Here is a 20,673-nt window from a genome sequence, read left to right on the forward strand (position 1 = left end):
AGCAATACCTTTTGTGACTAATGATTTGTCGAAGAACATCCATCCCTTCCTACTCTATTCAGTAGTGCTCTGGGTTTTGTATGCTAACCTTTTCCTTCCGGGGTTACTGGCTTTGTTGGAGTTCTATAATGGCTGCTGTTTTTAGAGCTGGAAAGCAATCTGCCTGCAAACAGATGGGGACAAAAATCTTTATTGAAAGTTCAAAAGTACATCATAATATGTGCACTAAACATGGTGAGACACAAACAAAAAAGAGAAACAGAACCCCGTGTAGAAAGGAAGATAAACGGTGGGGAATCCAAAACTGTATATTTTACAATGTTGTTATTGTACTTCACCAGATCTTAACCTATTACGGTATTTGTAAGAATGGATTCCAAAAATCACTGAATTTGTCCATGGCAAATCTGTGTTTATATGCAAGTTGTTCATATGTTGGAATTTGTATAAGTCTTCAGTCCAATCACGGAAGAGAGCCACATTATCCCTATAACATCTCCAACAGTTAAATACCTTTGCTAGCCATTTTTAAACAAATGTAATGGGGTCCAGTATTTTCTAAATATTTTGTTGTTGTTGCAGGAGCCTCAAATTAAGGTCCAGAGACACCCTTGTTATGTTTTTTTAATTTACTTAAGCAATTATTTATTTATTACTGTTTCACTGTATTCTTGTGAATCGCTTTGGGACGTTACGTTACAGGAAGTGATCCGTACACTTAATAAATGAAGCTGGCAGGTAGTTCCATATTTTGTCTTGATTTGAGCGGACCTGTCAAGCCATAAAATTCATCAGGTGGCCTTGGGCAAGTCATGGTCTTTCAGACTAATTTCTAGACTTCTTTTGACTATGAATAGAAAATGAGAAATTCATGAGCTCATTGACATAAGAATGGGATATGGGATAGTAAATATGATTATTATTAATAATAAATAATTTGTAGAGCAAGCAAGGGGAACCTTTAGGAGTCTAGATGAAGCTGAACTACAGCACACATTGGCCATGCTTGATGAAGCTGGTGGGATTTATTGTTCAGCAACAACTGAAGGATCTAAGGTTTCCCACAGCTGGTAAACAGTGAGTTGCTTTTAAATATAAACACTACGATGTAGCTTGATTTTGGAAGACTGTGTGTAGTTGCAGTTGTTGCACATACCTGGCTGAAATCCCACCTTAAGACATTTTGCTGCCTGTATTGAAGTCCAAATTGTGTGTGTGCGCGCACATACACACCAGCTCAGGTGTACAAAGCATTGCTGCGCTATTCAGATACAACAATTCCTGTCTTCATGTAATCCTCCCTGCTCTTGCAGGCCAGTTTTGCCAGGCTACAATACAGCCTAATCCATATTTATTTCGGTAAAATCCTGTTGAAAAGAATGAGACTTCTAAATAAACATGCATAGGATCGGACTTTATAGCAGCTATGCTATTCAAGATACTTATGCATACTTACTTTGTAGTAAGTTCCACTGGACTCAATGGGACTTACAGTGGTGCCCCGCAAGACGAATGCCTTGCAAGACGGAAAACCCGCTAGACGAAAGGGTTTTCCGTTTTGGAGGTGCTTCGCAGAACGAATTTCCTATGGGCTTGCTTCGCAAGACGAAAATGTCTTGCGAGTTCCTGCGATTTTTTTCCGCTCCCCACCCCCTTTTTCTAAGGCACTAAACTGCTAATAGCCTTTTAGCAGCTAATCCGCTAATCCCTTAAGCCTTTAATAGCCGCTAATAGCTGCTAAACCGCTAATAGTGCTAATCCGCTAATGGGGTTGCTTCGCAAGACGAAAAAACCGCTAGACGAAGAGACTCGCGGAACGGATTCTTTTCGTCTTGCGAGGCACCACTGTACTTCCATTTAATCATTCAGATAATCAGAGTGCAAAGGTTTATGTGCAACAGAGACATGGAAATGTGCTATCAATTAACACATTCAGTGTGATTCCATGACAGATTTATGACTGATATATGAGGGTAGTCTCAGAAGCAAAAGCAAGACGGAGACAGCAGTGTGCCTGCTTTTTGAATAGCAAAAATAATCCCCACATGGAAAGTTTATTCTAAATATAATAAAAGTTTCAAGTCAAATTGAAACTTTGTCCCATTCCACAATGAAAATTTTACAATCTATTCTCCACACATCTGACTGCATTGCCCCAGCCACTTTGGGTCGCTTCCAGCATATATAGAAACATAATAAAACATTAAACATTTTTTTAAAAAAAATATTCCCTATACAGGATTGCCTTCAGACATTTCTACCAATGAAAATAGGGACGTCCTAAGCACTAGAAGAAAGCACTAGAACTTTTGACTGTGTTGACCACAGCAAACGATGGCAAGTTCTTAAAGAAATGGGAGTGCCTGATCACCTCATCTTTCTCCTGAGAAATCTCTATATGGGACAAGAAGCTACAGTTAAAACTGGGTATGGAACAACAAATTGGTTGAAAATTGGGAAAGGAGTACGACAAGGCTGAATATTGTCTCCCTGCTTATTTAACTTATATGCACAATTCATCATGTGAAAGGCTGGGCTGGATGAATCCCAAGCTGGAATTAAGATTGCCGGAAGAAATATCAACAATCTCGGATATGCAGATGACACAACCTTGATGGCAGAAAGTGAGGAGGAATTAAAAAACCTTTTATTGAGGGTGAAAGAGGAGAGCGCAAAATATGGTCTGAAGCTCAACATCAAAAAAACTAAGATCATGGCCATTGGTTCCATCACCTCCTGGCAAATAGAGGGGGAAGAAATGGAGGCAGTGAGAGATTTTACTTTCTTGGGCTCCATGATCACTGCAGATGGTGACAGCAGTCACGAAATTAAAAGACACCTGCTTCTTGGGAGAAAAGCAATGACAAACCTAGACAGCATCTTAAAAAGCAGAGACATCACCTTGCCAACAAAGGCCTGTATAGTAAAAGCTATGGTTTTCCCCAGTAGTGATGTATGGAAGTGAGAGCTGGACCATAAAGAAGGCTGATCGCCGAAGAATTGATGCTTTTGAATTATGGTGCTGGAGGAGACTCTTGAGAGTCCCGTGGACTGCAAGAAGATCAAACCGATCAATTCTGAAGGAAATCAGCCACTCTCCTTTCTTTACCTTTTTGGCCTGCCGGCGATCCCGTCCCCAAACTTTGGCACCCCGTCCAAAAAAAAAAGTGAGAGTCGCGCGCGGCATCTTGGGATTTGTAGTCCCCTCCCTTGCCGGCTCCTTGGCAACGAGGGCAGTCGTCGCCATGGTTTCCCGCCTGACCTTTCCTAGTGCCTTGTCCGTGGACGGAAACCCCTTCACAGCGGAGCATCTAAGGGCCGAGTCCGTTCAGCGAGTGGCTGCGGAGGCTGAGGGAACCATTGTCGTTCTGTGCCTGGAAAATATATATTCATATATCGTTTTTGTTAGGCAGCGCCATGGACAGCTTTTCCACCAGGACGCGGGTGGTGGGGACCTTTCCCGCTGTGCGTCGCGTCGCGGGGCGCCCGGAGAGGACCTTCCTTGCTTCTGCCTCCGGATTCCGTCGCTCGTGCCGCCGCTGCCGCCCGAGGCTGGTCGGTGACCGGCGACGGATGGGCGAAGGCGGCAACCATGATGCCCGGGGAGACCCCACCCGCGGCGGCCGCGGCGGGGATCGCGGCGGAGGCGGCCACGGCCTGCGCCAACTGCGGGGCCCTCCAGCAGGTAGGGAGCGAACCCGGGGGCTTGTGGTAGGCTTCTGAATTCAGGCCAGTCCCCTGAAACGTGCCTTGGGGCATGTGAAGAGTTCCTTGTTCAGTGCCTTGGGGCATGTGAAGAGTTCCTTGTTCTGGGCCTTTGAACATGTGAAGAGTTCTTTGTTCAGTGCCTTTGAGCATGTGAAGAATTCCTTGTTCAGTGCCTTGGGGCATGTGAAGAGTTCCCTGTTCGGTGCCTTTGAGCATGTGAAGAGTTCCCTGTTCAGTGCCTTGGGGCATGTGAAGAGTTCCCTGTTCGGTGCCTTGGGGCATGTGAACAGTTCCCTGTTCAGTGCCTTGGGGCATGTGAAGAGTTCCTTGTTCTGTGCCTTAGAGCATGTGAAGAGTTCCTTGTTCAGTGCCTTTGAGCATGTGAAGAGTTCCCTGTTCAGTGCCTTGAGACATGTGAAGAGTTCCCTGTTCAGTGCCTTGGGGCATGTGAAGAATTTCCTGTTCAGTGCCTTGGGGCATGTGAAGAGTTCCCTGTTCAGTGCCTTGGGGCATGTGAAGAGTTCCTTGTTCTGTGCCTTTGACCATGTGTTCCCTGTTCAGTGCCTTGGGGCATGGAAAGAGTTCCCTGTTCCATGCCTTGGGGCATGTGAAGAGTTCTCTGTTCAATGCCTTGGGGCATGTGAAGAGTTCTCTGTTCAATGCCTTGGGGCATGTGAAGAGTTCCCTGTTCGGTGCCTTGGGGCATGTGAAGAGTTCCTTGTTCAGTGCCTTTGAGCATGTGTTCCCTTTTCAGTGCCTTGGGGCATGTGAATAGTTCCTTGTTCTGTGCCTTTAAGCATGTGAAGAGTTCCCTGTTCAATGCCTTGAGACATGTGAAGAGTTCCCTGTTCAGTGCCTTTGAGCATGTGAAGAGTTCTCTGTTCAATGCCTTGGGGCATGTGAAGAGTTCTCTGTTCAATGCCTTGGGGCATGTGAAGAGTTCCCTGTTCGGTGCCTTGGGGCATGTGAAGAGTTCCCTGTTCAGTGCCTTGGGGCATGTGAACAGTTCCCTGTTCAGTGCCTTGGGGCATGTGAAGAGTTCCCTGTTCAGTGCCTTTGACCATGTGAAGAGTTCCCTGTTCAGTGCCTTTGACCATGTGTTCCCTTTTCAGTGCCTTGGGGCATGTGAAGAGTTCCATGTTCAGTGCCCTGGGATGTGCCTCTGGGCATGTAAAGAGCTCCTTTTGGACCTGCCTGATTAGGAGCTGCTCACATACTCTTGCATGTGTTGTGCAAATGCCAGACTTCCAGGCAGCTTTGGAGCTGGAGCAACATTGAAGCCTCGGCATGTATTTATTTCCCCCATCAAACGTAATTCACCGCTATTTCACGAACTTCGAAAACAAGTGTCACTTTCCACATATCATTTTGCTATGTGGTCTGTTATTAAAAGAACGTACTGTGGAATGATGTATAAAAAGATTGTTTGAATTGAATTGAATTGTTTTAATGAGGCGAAAGCACATTAGTCAAATTAAAGTGGACTGTGGCTAAATCAGTCTATCAGGTTTCGATAACATTTTCTGTTAGATAATGAAGTTTACATTGTGGCCTTTCCTAACCAGCCCAGTAAACATTTTTGAATACACGTTTATTCATTTGCTGAGACTACTTTGACTTGCTTGTGATCTGCCCTTATTTTGTTTAAAGGGCCTATTGGTGATTTGAACTTAGAGGATTGGGTAGGTTTCTTGGTAATTTTTTATATTGTTAGTCATTCCCTGAAAAGAAATATAGCTTTAAAATATATGTGTATGCAGTGAGGAATACAGCTGTAAACTGCTGTAATCTAAGGAACCTATTTTGGCTTTTGCTACTGGGAAAACAGGACTAAAATAAGCCCCCCCCCCAAAAAAAAAGTGGGAGGGGGAAACTATTAGTGCTGTTGTAAACAAAAATAAAACTTTTATTATCTCAACGTTATTGTACAGAACACCATAAAATTAAGTAACAGCAAACTTTTCAATACACACAAAGTAAGGTTGCAGTCCTAAATACCTGGAGTAAGCCCCCTTAAACACATTGGGACTTGCTTCTTAGTTAAGACTTTCAGCCTGATCATTTGCATATTCTGCTAACAATAGACAAAGGCCGCTACCCTAAACTCATATATAATTACTTTATATGCTATTCAATTTTAGTAAGTAATATATCTTTGAAATTCTAGTATAACTCAATACCATTTTCCTAATTGCACCATTGTCTGAAAGAGCCATAGCTTCCTGAACATAAAGGTTTTAATGTGATCATTGCTTCCCATTGCTGTGACTTTGAAATCCATTTGTGAAATTCCATTGCTTGCTGCAAAGTGAGAACGAGTGAAAGAACATATTTGTGTGTGTGCATGTATATGTCAGCTGAAGGAGAAAGCCTTCTGAGGTACAGTTTAGCATAGGAATTTGTAGTACAGCTCACCTCCACTGCATCCCATTTTTCCTTCATCCCTTAATTGTAGTTTGTAGAATATCACAACTGTACAGTGTTTGCAGGTATGTTACATCACCCTTTCCTCCAAGTTTTGCTGACCCTTCAAAGGATTCTCTTCTTCCCAAGGACCTTATGGTACTTCCATAGCAAATTTTATAGGAAGCCTGTCTTCATTGACAACTCTGGGAATCACCACTGTATAACAGGAAGAGGGCAAGCTGTCCATAGCTCAAATAGAAGCTGTATCCAAAATGCTAGAAAGCTGCAGTTTGGCTTTGAGGTTCTTGCATCTATCATATTTGATAAAGTAAAGGTAAAGGGACCCCTGACCATTAGGTCCAGTAGTGGCCGACTCTGGGGTTGCGGCGCTCATCTCGCTTTACTGGCCGAGGGAGCCGGCATACAGCTTCCGGGTCATGTGGCCAGCATGACTAAGCCGCTTCTGGTGAACCAGAGCAGCGCACGGAAACGCCGTTTACCTTCCCGCTGGAGCGGTGCCTATTTATCTACTTGCACTTTGACGTGCTTTTGAACTGCTAGGTTGGCAGGAGCAGGGACCGAGCAACGGGAGCTCACCCCGTTGCGGGGATTCGAACCGCCGACCTTTCGATCAGCAAGCCCAAGTGGCACAGTGGTTTAACCCATTATTCCAATTCTTTGGATATGCTTAAAATTCCTAATTTCTGGGCATGTGGGGCATGGAGCTCTGTCCACTGCTTCTTTTTTTAATTTAGGTACTGTAAATATACTAACCTAAGATTATTCGGGTTCTTTTCCCTTTTTATTTTTTTATTTTTAAAAAATCATCTAAGTGATTTTTACATATTCATTTGCCACCTGCTTCATCTTGTCTGTGATTGCATTGCCTTTCAGTTTTCCTATTTTTTTGCTGTCTGCAGACTAAAGGTTCCTAACATGTTCCCAGTTTGGGTAGTACGAACTTAAAATATATTATTGGAGTGTGGGGGCTGAATTTCCTTAACTGGCTTCTACGTTTTTTTCTTTCAGAATTTAAATGAATACGTAGCTGCCCTAATTGCATTAAAGCAAAAGATCATTGATACTGAGTAAGTACGTTGTCACCATTTTTGCACAAATGTATTTTTCGCCTGTGTACGCATAACAACTGTTTTCATTTTTCCGTTCTTGTGCACAGCTTGACTGCTTTCAATTTTATTCAAACCCAATGGGAGTAAAATCCCCTGCTCTGCAAAATTGTATGGCCCTGATGCAGTGCAGCAGACTTAACATTTCAGCACAGGACTGCAGGAGTTCTTGTAGTCCACAAAGGCGCTGGGGGGGGGGGAAGGACTGTAAATGGGCAAACATTGATTCGGGTAGCACATAATGCTAAGCTAAAGATGACTTCGCACGAGCACACAGGCTACTGAAGAGAAGGTGACAACAGTTGCCCTCTTCCTGCTGTTGTGCTACCCAGAGCGAAGCCATGGTTTGGCGTAGTGTGGCATCCTCCCAAATATGGTACAAGATGTAAACCAGGAGCAGACCTTGGTTACAGCTCGTGGTTTGTCTGGAGTGAGCCAGTCCATGAGCCTGGCTTTGGATAACCCACTGAGAGCCAAACCATATCTTACTCCCAGGTAGCCCTCACTGATAACGCACACACTTACACTAAGGCATGGTTTGGCTTTACATTATGTGCGGCCATACTGTGCAACGTATTATCTATATTGGTGTGAGAAGTGGAAGGACGTGTTACATTTTTAAAATAAATAAATCTGATTTTTTGTAGTAATGTGAGAAAGCCTATCTGCCCTTGCTAACTCATATATAAAGCACAGAGATCAGTTTCAATATGCACCAGGCACAATAATATTTCATGTATTTGTTTGTTCAGCATGGACCTTCATTTAATTCTACCCCCCCCTTCTCTCTCTTACAGCCACTTGCTGACAGAATACCAGCAAAAGTGCAACGATATCCTTTTGCGTTTCTTTTCCTAGGAAATAAATTTAATGTGTATTGCTTGGAGCAAAGCACTGTTGTGGGAAATCTAAAGTGGTGGTAGGGTGTGTTTAAGTCTCAGAACTTAATGATACATAGTGAGCACGTCTGTACTGGGTGGCTGAACTGCACACCCTACAGATGTTGTTGAAAAGGTAGCAACTTTGTGACTTGAAATCTTGGTGGCGTAATTTTCCAAGGCTCAGATTACCCTGAGTTGCATCAGGCAGCAGCACACAGGTAGGGAACAGCAACCACAGTGTCCTTGACAGAAAGGAGGCATCCCGTTTCCTTGGCAACGGGAACAGCTTTTGTGAACATTGTGTGAAAGAGGCTTCTGTAACTGAAGCCGCTAGTGTATCCTGACCCCGTCTTTCACTGTCATGCTAAAGCCTGAAGGTTGCTGCTTTGAGGTTAATTTTTTTTAATATCTGGGTGCAGGTGCTTTAGAAACAAGTGTTGTTGGGCTTTCATTGAAAAATGCATACATGCTGGGGGAAAAACCAGGCTCCTAACTGCACAGATTGAAAGGGATAATCCAGAGTGTGCAAGCTCAATATATTCATCATAACCAACACTTCATTTTGTTTGTTAGGTATGTATAATATGTGTATCCCAAATACTGCTGAAGGCTGTTAACAGAGTAAAATACAAAGGATAAAATGGGAACAGCATAAAAGAAGGTAAAACTGATAAAAACAACATCCAATTGAGCAAACTGCAAATCTTAACAAGTCAGCTTATTGGACCAAAAGTCTGTCTGAATAAAAATGCTTTTTGCGTGTCAGCAGAAGATCATCAGAGAAAATGTTTCTCCTGCTGGAGGTGTAGTTTATAGGTAGACCCCAGGCCTGTAGAGCATAGGTAGGCAAATTATGGCCCAGGGGCCAGATCCGGCCCGCGGACGGTCCAGTTATCAGCGTGTTTTTACATGAGTAGAATGTGTGCTTTTTTATTTAAAATGCATCTCTGAGTTATTTGTGGGGCTTAGGAATTCATTCATTTTTATTTATTTTTTCAAAATATATTCCAGCCCCCAACAAGGTCTGAGGGACAGTGGATCGGCCCCCTGCTGAAAAAGTTTGCTGACCCCTGCTATAGAGGCTCAAATCTTGCATGTGAGATTTGTCAGACCATGGTAGGAAAAATGAAGCATGCAAAGACAAGCTGCCATTCACATACATGGTAAAAGCAAACTCAACCATGGACATATCAGGTTCTGCTCTGTACAGTTCTCAAGTTCTTGGGCCCTTGAGAGTGATAATAAAATATCTTGTTCTTGCTTCCTTCGATGCAAGACATCAAATACACCCTTTTCGTACATGAATATTGCTATCAGACTCATAAGAAATGCCTCTGAGGCACAGTGGGTTTTGTTGATCTGTAACTGTGGCCATCGAGCTAATCTCTGCATTTCAGGTTTTCTTTAACCAAATATCACAGCTTCAATTTGCTGTAAGGTAAGAACTCATTCTGCTTGAATTCTGACGCTGTGCCCGCAGCTTTGGGCTTGGGAATTATCACTGCTTGATGAATCTCTGGGTGTTAATAATTTGTTCTACTGTACTTTGTCTGCTCCCTGAGACAAAAGAGTGAGGTGCTGAGAATAGTTTTTAAGCAAATATGTTTGAGAGTGCAATGGGATATTATAAGGACATTTTGGTTTGGGTTTGCTATGTGGCTTGGGCCAAGGTGGGAGGGCATAGGACTACTGTGACTTTGTGTCCACGGAGACAGTAAGATATTGCATGCAAGTCTCTTGCTTCGTTTCCACTTCTGTTATATTAATTGCCCCGTTTCAGAGAAAATGACACACTTCGTCACCAAGTGGAGCAAATGCTGCAGAAAATCTTGCCTCTAGAAAAGTGTCAGGAGGAGCTGGGATCTGTGAAAGCAGAGCTGGAGGAGAAGAAGGTAATTAGAAAATATTTAGAAAGAAAGTGGTGAGGCCTGCTTTGAGACATCTGGATTGCTTGTCCCTGAGTGAGGGCTTGCACCTAGGAGCCCAAGAGTGACCTTGAGAAGGTAGCTGGAGGGTTGTTCTGTAATCCCTAAGTGCAGGGAAGGGGAGCTTCAGACCCACAGGACTAACTGATTAACCCCTCCAGGCCTCCCCATTTGGCCCATGAGAACATCTTTTTATTCTGAAATATTCTGGCCCTCAAACCGAGGGAGGAACGAGGCACTGGAGCCAATGGATGTCAAAGAGAACAACAACTACCAGACTTTTAGAAGACATCTGAAGGCAGCCCTGTTTTGGGAAGCTTTTAATGTTTGATGTATTTTATTATTTTTTTGGAAGCCGCCCAGAGTGGCTGAGGAAGCCCAGCCAGATGGGCAGGGTATAAATAATAAATTATTATTATTATTATTATTATTAAGCTCATTCTTCCCTTGGCATGCCAGTGCTGCCAGCAGAGGGACTCCCTCTGTCACCAGTGTGCGGAGGAAGCAGCTGTATCAGACCCATAGCCGATGGAGCTCATTCTTTCCTCGGCTCTTCCGCTTTTCAACATCACAAAGCTAATATTGCCTAGCCCTAGTAGCATCAGGGCCAGAGTCTTTTTAGTGGTGGTTCCACAGCTGTGGACACCCCTTCTCCGGCAACCTTATTTAGTGTATGTCTTCTCACTTTCGCGATGCTGTTTTATGATATTAGGAATCAATGCATTAGCTGTGAGAAAAGATTTCTTTATTTGCATGTCTGTACTTTAATCACTATCTGTTTCTTTAACTAGAGTTCACTCAAGATATACCAGGAAACTCATCTGGAATATGTTCGGGTGAAAGATGAAATGAACAAAAGTGACACGATGTGAGTCATATAAATGAACCAAATAGTGAATTTATACTATTTTTCACCTTTGCAGTTAGATGAAAAATTCTTCTATGTTCAGATTATAGTAATGTTTGCGGGGAAAGAGAGGGAATTAAGAACTCTCTCAGTGTAGGAATTAATCAGATGCTACCGTATTTTTCGCTCCATAAGACATACCTGAGTATAAGATGCACCTAGTTTTTAGAGGGGGAATGCCAGAAAAAAAAAATTCTTTAAAGGGCTGCCCTCTGTCCCTTCCCCCACCTCCCGCAAAAGCCGTGCTCCCTTTAAAAAGGGTGCGGAGCATGTGTGCTGCTCTTGGGGGCTTTTCCCCGAGGAGGGACTGACGGGCTGCCCTTCTCCCTCCTCGGGGAAAAGCCCCCAAGAGCCGCACACACACTCCACGCTGCTCTTCAAAGGTGGTTCTTTGCTGCAGTGAATGGAGTAGATATGTTCAGAGTGGCCTGTAACCAAAACTCATTGCCCAGCTGGGCAGCATGCTGTCTCTCCTTCGCCATGACTTTTCTACCTGCTCCTCTCCCTTGATGTATGATATATTTTATGGACAGACGGTGTAAGCAGTGGTGACGATTGTGGGGTCCTAGCATCACAAAGAACTGGGCGCGGGTCCAGTTTCTAATTCAAAACTCACCCGGAAGTGTAAGCCTGAGCTACACAAATCATAATAAACCTGTGTTATCAAGGAAGCTTTTATGTTCTGTATATTAGATTGAACAAAAAGCCAAAAATCTGTATCAATAGAAAAAATATCCTCATTTTTGTGTGTGTGTTTTTTAAAACATGGTCAGGAAGAAGAAACTGGAAACTAAAGTGAAGAAACTTGAAGGTAATTCACTGCAAATAAATTCACATTTCAGATACAGAAAACCTTTCGGTTTAAAGTAGTACATTGTTGTAAGAAAAGAGAGTGTTGCATAGTTTATGTGTATTTTAAGTAGGGTTGAGAGGTACACCAACAATTTTGCCCCAGTCAGTTTACCTTAAAAACCTGAGTTTGATTCGCCTTTTGCTTTCTTCGCTGTTGCCTTTACCTTTTGCCCCATTTCAACTAATATCAGGATTGCACTGTCAAATGCTTTGCTTCTATTTCATGGGAATAAAAGAGAGAACAATTCCTTAGATAAAATTGAGTTAGTTGGTGCGAGAATGAATTGGCTTGTAAAAGGTTAATTATACATCTGGGTGGAATGTACACACATATAAAAACCATTCTGAAAATGCTTTTTTTAAAGTGTTTTAAAAAATACATTGAATTTTCCATTAGGCTCACCATCTAGTGTCACATTGTATATTGCACTTAAAACATTTTAGTTGCAGCTGTGTAGCCGAGTCCCTGTTTTAATGAATTCATGACTTAAGGCAATCTTGGCATTTTTATACTTTGATTGACAAAGTATAAAAATGCCAAGATTGCCTTAAGTCATGAATTGTTAGAATTTAGAGTGGTCTGTTGCCAGAAAGCTGTAAAATAATTTCATTATTTAAATCATAAAAGGTTTATACTATATTTTCTCATGAAAATATATGAGAAATGACAGCAGGAAGACAATTGTGCTCTCCTGTCCTGGCTCTGGGCAGTTGTTAGTAGCTGTGACAAGATCCTGAAATTAAGAATGAAAGCTCCTTAAAATTATTTCTTGTTTGTTTTTGTCCTGATTTTCATGTCACGTATTACTCTACCTGTTTAATGTCCAAAGGAAAGTAAAATAACTGTTAAGAAATTTGTCTCTTGAGTGTTTATAAATTAAATGTCAGTGTAGTACCTCTGCCAAACCCCTGGTAGCTGAATAACTTGCGGAGCTTGATCCACTTACAAAAAACCTAGTTGGATTGCTGCATAAATTTTTATCCGAGTATAACATTATGCAAAGAACTCAGACTTAATTATTGCCATTTAAGGATACCTGTATGCATTTTAGGGTCTTATAGCAAACCTTGAAAATTCTAGTTCCCTAGGGCTCATTAAGCAAAATTCTAATGCATGTGGGCATTTACACATTTGGAGAAAAAGCTGTGGAGCTGTTGTGTGCAGTTGGTAGGATAATGCATGTCTCTGACTGAGCCAAGCGGCATTCATCCAGTGTGATGAAATCCTAATGAAATACATGATAGTGCAGAGCTGAATGCTGCAACCCCTAGATAAACTGTTAGAGTTTGACAAATCTGAAAGGGAAGGCATCACCATGCAAGTGCATTTCGCCCTTGTTTGCTGGCTTTTGTGCCATTAAGTCGAGCTTAATGCTTTTCATGCATTTTGATGGCTTTCTTCCTTTAAATGAAGAGGCTGCAGCAAAGCACATCCAGGAATTCAAGCAGCTGAAAGCAGAGAAGAAAGTTCTTGAGAAGGAATTGAAGAAATCACAGGTAACTTTCTGAAGCAGGGGTTTGGGGTGGTTGGTTTTTTTGCATTTTTGCAGTAAGCACAAATTAGTGTTTCTTTGCATGCTTTGTTATAAGCTACAGAGTAAGTATCTCCTCCTAATGATTCCTCCCCCAAGATGCAGAGTGTGTGTCATAAATGTGGGCTTGGCATGGCTACTTTTCCCACTGTTCTTATCTGTTGATGACTTATTTCCCATCATTGCAATGGGTAAACTGGTGGAAGACTAGACAATGTGGGGAGAACTGATCACAGAAATTGTTTAGGCTGCTGGGCAGAATTGTTGCTGCTTTAAGGTCCAAAGTAAAAAAGTTGTTACACGGTACCCATGTCCCATGATAATTGGGGGGGGGGGGGTTAAAATAAAAGACAGCTCTTTCCTCCTCCCTCCACCTTGGACCTTACAGTCTAAATTTGGACAGAGGGAATGAAGAGGTAACAATAAGCACAGAAGAGGAGGGATAGGAGATGGCAAGAGTAGCAAGGGACAGTTCCGATTTTCCACCAAGCCTATGAAACCAGGGAGCCTGTGAGCCTCCAGCAGTGGCGTAGCGTGGGTTGTCAGCACCCGGGGCAAGGCATGTAATTTGCACCCCCTAACCCATGGATTTGCGCCCCCTAACCCTAACCCCCAGATGTTGCGCCCGGTGCGGCCGGCCCCCCCTGCACCCCCCATGCTACGCTCCAGATGATGGTGGACTCCAACCCCTATCAGCCCTAGCCAGCATGACCAGCTGTAAGGGACGATGGGAGTTGTAGTCTAGCAAAATCTGGAGGCTCCCAATCCCTATACAGTGGTATCTCAGGTTACGAACGTAATTCGTTCCCGGGGTCCGTTCTTAACCCCAAACCGTTCTTAACCTGAGGCGCGCTTTCGCTGATGGGGCCTCCCCTCGCGCCGCCGGCACGCAATTTCCTTTCTCATCTTGGGGCAAAGTTCTTAACCCGAGGTACTACTTCCGGGTTAGCGGAGTTTGTAACCTGAAGCATTTGTAACCCGAGGTGTTTGTAACCCGAGGTGCCACTGTATAATACATTTGAGAGGTCATGAGGTAATTTAAACAGTAACCAGAGTCGAATCTCTTTCCACTGACAATACTACAAGTTAAGGATGTTAATGTGGTATGGTTTTCTTCCCTTGATGTTGACAGGAGAAGACTGATGGCTTCCCGAATGCAAAGCAAAAGAAAGGTGATGCTTCGCTTTATTTTACCTTAATAGAGTTTCAGTGGCAGGGTTCCAGTTTTAATTGTTGATCTGATATCTGTGTCTGTCTTATTTCCCCTCAGTGCTGAAGAATGCTGAGACCCAAAGTGAGAGAGCAAGTCCTGTAGCAGACCTAGACAAAGGTTGGTATGTATGAATATTTTCTCTCTAATATAAGAAGATTGCAATTGCTCATAGCTGCTGTTCTTTGAGTTGTCATCTGTACAGTCATCACATCCTCACACTACAAGGCCTCACCCTTCAGCCCTACTTGGATTCTTGCAGGTACCCTAAAGGAGCTGAATAGGAGAGATTGCCCACTGCATGGGACAAGTGCAAGGCCCCAAGATCTGGCTGAGAAAAGGGCTTGAGAGCATGGCCGCCTCAGCCAGCGAGCCCAAAGGTTCTGCTTTGTGGTCATCCACATGTAACAAGCTGCATGACGATAGGTCAGGGGTCGGCAACCTTTTTCAGCCATGGGCCAGTCCACCGCCCCTCAGACCATGTGGTGGGCCAGACTATATTTTTTTTGGGGGGGGGGGGGGATGAACAAATTCCTATGCCCCACAAATAACCCAGAGATGCATTTTAATTAAAAGCACACATTCTACTCATGTAAAAACCCCAGAAAGGCCCCACAAATAACCCAAAGATGCATTTTAAATAAAAGCACACATTCTACTCATGTAAAAACCCCAGAAAGGCCCCACAAATAACCCAAAGATGCATTTTAAATAAAAGGACACATTCTACTCATGTAAAAACCCCAGAAAGGCCCCACAAATAACCCAAAGATGCATTTTAATTAAAAGCACACATATTACTCATGTAAAAACCCCAGAAAAGCCCCACAAATAACCCAAAGATGCATTTTAAATAAAAGGACACATTCTACTCATGTAAAAACACGCTGATTCCTGGACCACCCACGGGCCGGATTGAGAAGGCGATTGGGCCGCATCTGGCCCCCGGGTCTTAGGTTGCCTACCCCTACGATAGGTTTTATGTCAGCTTGAACTTGTTACTCTGCTGCAAGTATTCTTTGCTTCTTAGAACTGCAGTTGGATGGAGACAAATTATTTATCATTGCCTAAGGCGAGGTCGTCAGACATGATACCCAAGACCTTGCTTTCCAGCATCTAACCCCCTACAAATTATTGAACCACTGAGAGACTGATTCATTGCTCACTAATGCTGGGTGTCTCAGCCGTGGCCTGTCGCCACTGCCCCCTTGAAATTAGCAGCACGTTTCTATGAGCGTGGAGAGTGTTGGACGGCCAAGCAGAAGGCAACATTTGCAATTTCCCCAGTTTTGTAGAGTGAGTGGAAGCCTAGGGGATTAGTTGGCAGACAACAGAGCTGTAAGGAATTGATCTGCGTGGGTGGGGAACAAGCTGTTGGGTTCTGTTGGGGAATTTTAGAAGAACAGTTGTGATGCATTTGGGGTGGATTGCAGAGAGGTGTTTTAGAATTTAACCCTGGTCTTCCTGGCAAAGCTAGTGATTTGGGGCTGAAAACATTTGTGCTTTTGTATATGCTGGGCATGGGCGCGGGTGGCGCTGTGGGTAAAAGCCTCAGCGCCTAGGGCTTGCCGATCGAAAGGGGTGCGCTCCCGTTGCTCGGTCCCAGCGCCTGCCAACCTAGCAGTTCGAAAGCACCCCCGGGGGCAAGTAGATAAATAGGGACCGCTTACTAGCGGGAAGGTAAACGGCGTTCCATGTGCGGCTCTGGCTCGCCAGAGCAGCGATGTCATGCTGGCCATGTGACCCGGAAGTGTCTCCGGACAGCGCTGGCTCCCGGCCTATAGAGTGAGATGGGCGCACAACCCTAGAGTCTGTCAAGACTGGCCCGTACGGGCAGGGGTACCTTTACCTTTACCTTTTATATGCTGGGCATCTGCTGAGTGGGAGTTTGGGCTATCTCTTCAACCCTTCCCTTCCCACCTCAAGCTGTATAGGACACTAGAACTTTTTTTGTTTAGAAGGCCATGTCTGAAGTGCAGTTGCCATTTTCAGATCAGCAGGCAAAATTTTGACCGGTCTGCCCACCCAGGTTCAGTTGGGTGCATTCATGACTTGTTCAGGGGTGGGGAGAAGGACACATTTGCTTTCAAAGAAGCTTCTCTACCTGGTTGCCTGGAAGTGCTTTCTTTCCGGCTCCAGGTGACAAGACCTGAATCTATCCCTCTCCTTTTATGTGCAAGTACCAACCAGGAAGCCATGGCCACATCATGGGCAAAGCTATCAGTCTCCCTTCTTATTTTTGCAATGTTCAGGAGGTGTAATCTTCTTATATTTATAATGCTGAAATATTGGTGTGTGGTTTTTTTGTTTGATGTTATATTTGCTAAAATGGTAAAGGTAAAGGTACCCCTGCCCGTACGGGCCAGTCTTGCCAGACTCTAGGGTTGTGCGCTCATCTCACTCTATAGGCCGGGAGCCAGCGCTGTCCGCAGACACTTCCGGGTCACGTGGCCAGCGTGACAAGCTGCATCTGGCGAGCCAGCGCAGCACACGGAACGCCGTTTACCTTCCCGCTGGTAAGCGGTCCCTATTTATCTACTTGCACCCGAGAGTGCTTTCGAACTGCTAGGTTGGCAGGCGCTGGGACCGAACGATGGGAGCGCACCCCGCCGCGGGGATTCGAACCGCCGACCATGCAATCGGCAAGTCCTAGGGGCTGAGGCTTTAACCCACAGCGCCACCCGCGTCCCTGTTATATTTGCTATTATGTTGCTATGAAATTGCTATGGAATTGTTCTTGCAGTGGCTGATTTTGAGATGCATTCCTTTTTTTTGCAAGCCGCTTTGAGCATGAATCTTTTCAAGGAAAGGTGATATGCAAATAAAACGGTGATCATGCCACAAAGTGCTGAGAATACCAACAAAGGGATACAACCAGAGCTCCTTAATTTCATTCCATTTTTTTTAAAAAAATCGCCGCTTACTTGGCAAGCAGAGGCAAGAAGGAAATGATGCAATTTAAATAGATTCAGGAGGATTTCTTGCTATTGCTTATCATGTCAACAGGCTGAATCCTCTGAGGAGACACAGGCTCAAGGGAGTTGCCAAGACGGGGAAAAGAACATGCTGGTTAGCTTGTATTGTAAAAAATTGTGTCAAGTCAGAACTGCTGCTGAATAGCCATCGATTTGTCGAGAAATTGGGCTGACTCATTTGTGCTACCTCGGGTTAAGTACTTAATTCGTTCCAGAGGTCCGTTCTTAACCTGAAACTGTTCTTAACCTGAAGCACCACTTTAGCTAATGGGGCCTCCTGCTGCCGCCGTGCCACCAGAGCACGATTTCTGTTCTCATCCTGAAGCAAAGTTCTTAACCCTGAGGTACTATTTCTGGGTTAGCGGAGTCTGTAACCGGAAGCGTATGTAACCCGAGGTACCACTGTATTTTTGTATAGCCCTGCAATCATTTTCCAAGGGCGGTTTGCAAGAAAGGGCTGCGTTCATATCACTGCTCATATGTTTCCTGAACATTGGACCAGAGTGGTGGGCCTCCGTCCCCTGCTCAACTCTCCAAGGAAATAGCTAACCAGCAGCAAAGAGAGAGCTGCTCTGTTGGGAGTTGTCACCTCCAGGTGTCTTTAGGTAACAGATCCTGACATAGCAAGCTTCCTTCAACTTTACTGAGAAGCCTTGGCAAGTCAATAGAGGAGGCCTAGTAGGCTAGAGGGTTGCCATCACTGGAACAGACATAACCTCAGCAGTTTGGGATTTGCTTCTTATTCCCTGTATTAGTGAAGAAATGTGTGAAGAAATAGATATATATTCTATTAATCCATGTTTCTCTGCAAGTACCATAACAGTTTGGATGCCTCTTTGGTTATTTTACAGAGAAAATTAAGCTGCTGTTGCAGGAGCTCTGGATGTGTATTGACAGCTCGACAGGAAAAAGTCAAATCAACAAAAATGACTACATCTTAGGTGAGACCCAAGTACTGTAGCTCTAGAGATAATTGGAAGTACAGTGGTGCCTCGCAAGACGAAAAGAATCTGTTCCGTGAGTCTCTTTGTCTAGCGTTTTTTTGGTCTTGCGAAGCAAGCCTATTAGCGGATTAGCGCTATTAGCGCTATTAGCAGTTTAAGGGCTATTAACGGCTATTAAAGGCTTAAGGGATTAGCGGCTATTAGCTGCTAAAAGGCTATTAGCAGCTTAGCGCTTTAGAAAAAGGGGTTGGGGAGCGGAAAAAACCCTCAAGAATCGCAAGACATTTTTGTCTTGCGAAGCAAGCCCATAGAGAAATTCGTCCTGCGAAGCACCTCTGAAAACGGAAAACCCTTTCGTCTTGCGGGTTTTCCGTCTTGCGAGGCATTCGTCTTGCGGGGCACCACTGTAGTCGCTTTCCTTAGAGAGAGAAAAAGTATGTTGCAATTTTCAAGAAGAGTAAAGAAAAATTGCCTCTTTTCTCACCTGCAGCAACAGATTTTCATGGTCATTCAAGAGCACGTGGAAAAAAAAGTGAGTACTTTTAGAATGGCACTCTGCCGTTGAATCTCACAACAGAGGGATGCCAATAATTAACTTTTAGAATGACTTTGCACTATGCTTTTAATATTTGCATAATTTAAATGCAAGAACAAAATATATGCATATATACTTGCAGGGCATTTGCGGTTGTCTCTAGGCTGCTGGAAATCTTCCTTGGTGTGTCCTCATTCCTCCTCTGCCTTCTTCCAAGACTGCGCTAGGAATGTCTTACACTTTTTAAGGAAAAATTTTGTGAGGGTCATGGGAAGGTTACAAAAACTGTACGGCACCCCAGAAACACAGCAGGGGCCCCCCGAGAGTGGTCAGTAAAATTAACACCTGGATTTTTAAAATTAAAAAATAATAATTAAGGGGATACTTTCTGGAGGGCCTGTGGAGTTGCAAAAAACCTTTCAACAGCACAGTGGTGTACCTGTAGGGCACTCAGCAACATGTATAATAAACCATTTGTTTTAAAATTGGTTTGAAAACATTTTTTCAAACCTTCAGAAAGTGGAGGAAATATGGAAACCTTGTTTACATTGTAGATGATCTTCTGCCCCATAGAAACGCCACGGAATCCTCAACAATTCAGGAAACCTCGAGAAGAGAGGCCTCCTGGTTGTCCTTCGCCTGAAACCTGTACGACGCACGTGTCTTTGGCACCGTTGCAGACAAAGCTGGGCGACAGACTTGCTGGGCATGGTAGCCCAGTAGAAAGCAAGGCCATGGAAACCGCGGGCGCTTACAATGGTGGCGGCACTTTTTACGAAGACAGATCTCTAGAAGTCATTTCAGAGACAGATTTGGGAGAGGGCAACGTGGATGTTTTTAGCACGGAACAGGACGAACTCGGTGAAAATCTGCGAGATATTTTGAAGTGGGTTAGGCCTCTTCCTCCTCTGCTGTCTCCCATACAGTTTTCACCTGCTGCTACTCCAGTAAGTCAAAAGATGGGTTAAAATCGTGTGCCCTAGTAATGTCATAATCTTGATTTAATGTTGACTTAATACAGTGCAGCAAGTCTACTTGGGGATGGAGCCAGGTGGCCAGAAAGAGGCAATGCTATCCATGGGTAGTACACCTGGCTCATTCTCAGTTGAACAGGCTTTGCTTCATAGTGCTCCAAAAAGCAAAAAAATACTACCCCCACCCTCCCGATAGCAGGATAAAATCAGTAAATGTGTAATATACCTGGGCAGTGATTTCTCTGTTATACCACTTTCAACTATCCAAAAAACTCCCACAATTACCTGCCTTCAGAGTATAGTAGGCCCGGACCTAAAAGAATCGTTACCATTGTATCCAGTTTAATGGAACATAATACAGTGGTGCCTCGCAAGACGAGATTAATTCGTTCCGCGAGTTTTTTCATAGAGCGCGTTTTTTCGTCTTGCGAAGCACCACGGCGGGGAGGGGTGGGGAGAAGCAGGGCAGCTGCCGTAGCCGGTCCTTGGACTCACCCGCGCCTTGTGGACACCGCACGACTCCGGCTGCAACGCTGGCTGCTGGCGGCAACGGCTCCTGAGGGGAGCGCGCGAGGGCGGTGGGCAGCGGCGCGAGGCAGCCGGAAGGTCGGCCGGAAGGTGGGAGGGAGCCGGAGGAGCCGTCAGCAGGAAGGTGGGAGGGAGCCGGAGGAGCGGGGAAGCGAGTGTGCGTGCGTGC

The 20,673-nt window shown here is 44.4% G+C and overlaps 1 protein-coding gene and 2 long non-coding RNA genes across 7 annotated transcripts in view; 2 read left to right on the top strand and 1 right to left on the bottom strand.

Annotated features, from left to right (window-relative positions):
• Positions 1-95: 95 nt before the first annotated feature.
• On the bottom strand, positions 96-2,231 carry LOC310681269. Its single transcript, XR_014513189.1, has 3 exons — positions 1,847-2,231; positions 1,157-1,487; positions 96-163 (listed from the first exon to the last, which is right to left on the bottom strand). It is a non-coding gene; the product is annotated as an uncharacterized lncRNA (long non-coding RNA).
• A 1,234-nt stretch (positions 2,232-3,465) lies between these two features.
• Positions 3,466-20,673, top strand: part of ICE1 (interactor of little elongation complex ELL subunit 1) — a 34,868-nt gene continuing 17,660 nt past the window's right edge. For 2 of the 5 annotated variants that reach the window (XR_014513115.1, XM_083448507.1), the window contains exons 1-12: positions 3,466-3,685; positions 7,144-7,202; positions 8,039-8,085; positions 9,903-10,014; positions 10,839-10,915; positions 11,728-11,765; positions 13,221-13,303; positions 14,471-14,510; positions 14,609-14,668; positions 18,375-18,464; positions 18,958-18,999; positions 19,576-19,949. Coding sequence is in view for 3 of the 5 variants with exons in the window: in XM_083448507.1 (XP_083304633.1) it covers positions 9,937-10,014; positions 10,839-10,915; positions 11,728-11,765; positions 13,221-13,303; positions 14,471-14,510; positions 14,609-14,668; positions 18,375-18,464; positions 18,958-18,999; positions 19,576-19,949 (882 nt within the window). In the remaining 2 variants the exon portion in view is untranslated. Of the gene's footprint in view, positions 3,686-7,143; positions 7,203-8,038; positions 8,086-9,541; positions 9,561-9,902; positions 10,015-10,838; positions 10,916-11,727; positions 11,766-13,220; positions 13,304-14,465; positions 14,511-14,608; positions 14,673-18,374; positions 18,465-18,957; positions 19,000-19,575; positions 19,950-20,673 lie in introns of those variants that run through there. The other 3 variants (XR_014513116.1, XM_083448506.1, XM_083448508.1) reach the window with 3 other exon arrangements.
• LOC310681262 lies at positions 15,366-17,925 on the top strand. The gene is made up of 3 exons (XR_014513179.1): positions 15,366-16,078; positions 16,430-16,846; positions 17,224-17,925. It is a non-coding gene; the product is annotated as an uncharacterized lncRNA (long non-coding RNA).

The sequence above is a fragment of the Podarcis tiliguerta genome, assembly GCF_965153285.1.
Source record: "Podarcis tiliguerta genome assembly, chromosome: 7".
In the NCBI taxonomy this organism is placed as follows: Eukaryota; Metazoa; Chordata; class Lepidosauria; order Squamata; family Lacertidae; genus Podarcis; species Podarcis tiliguerta.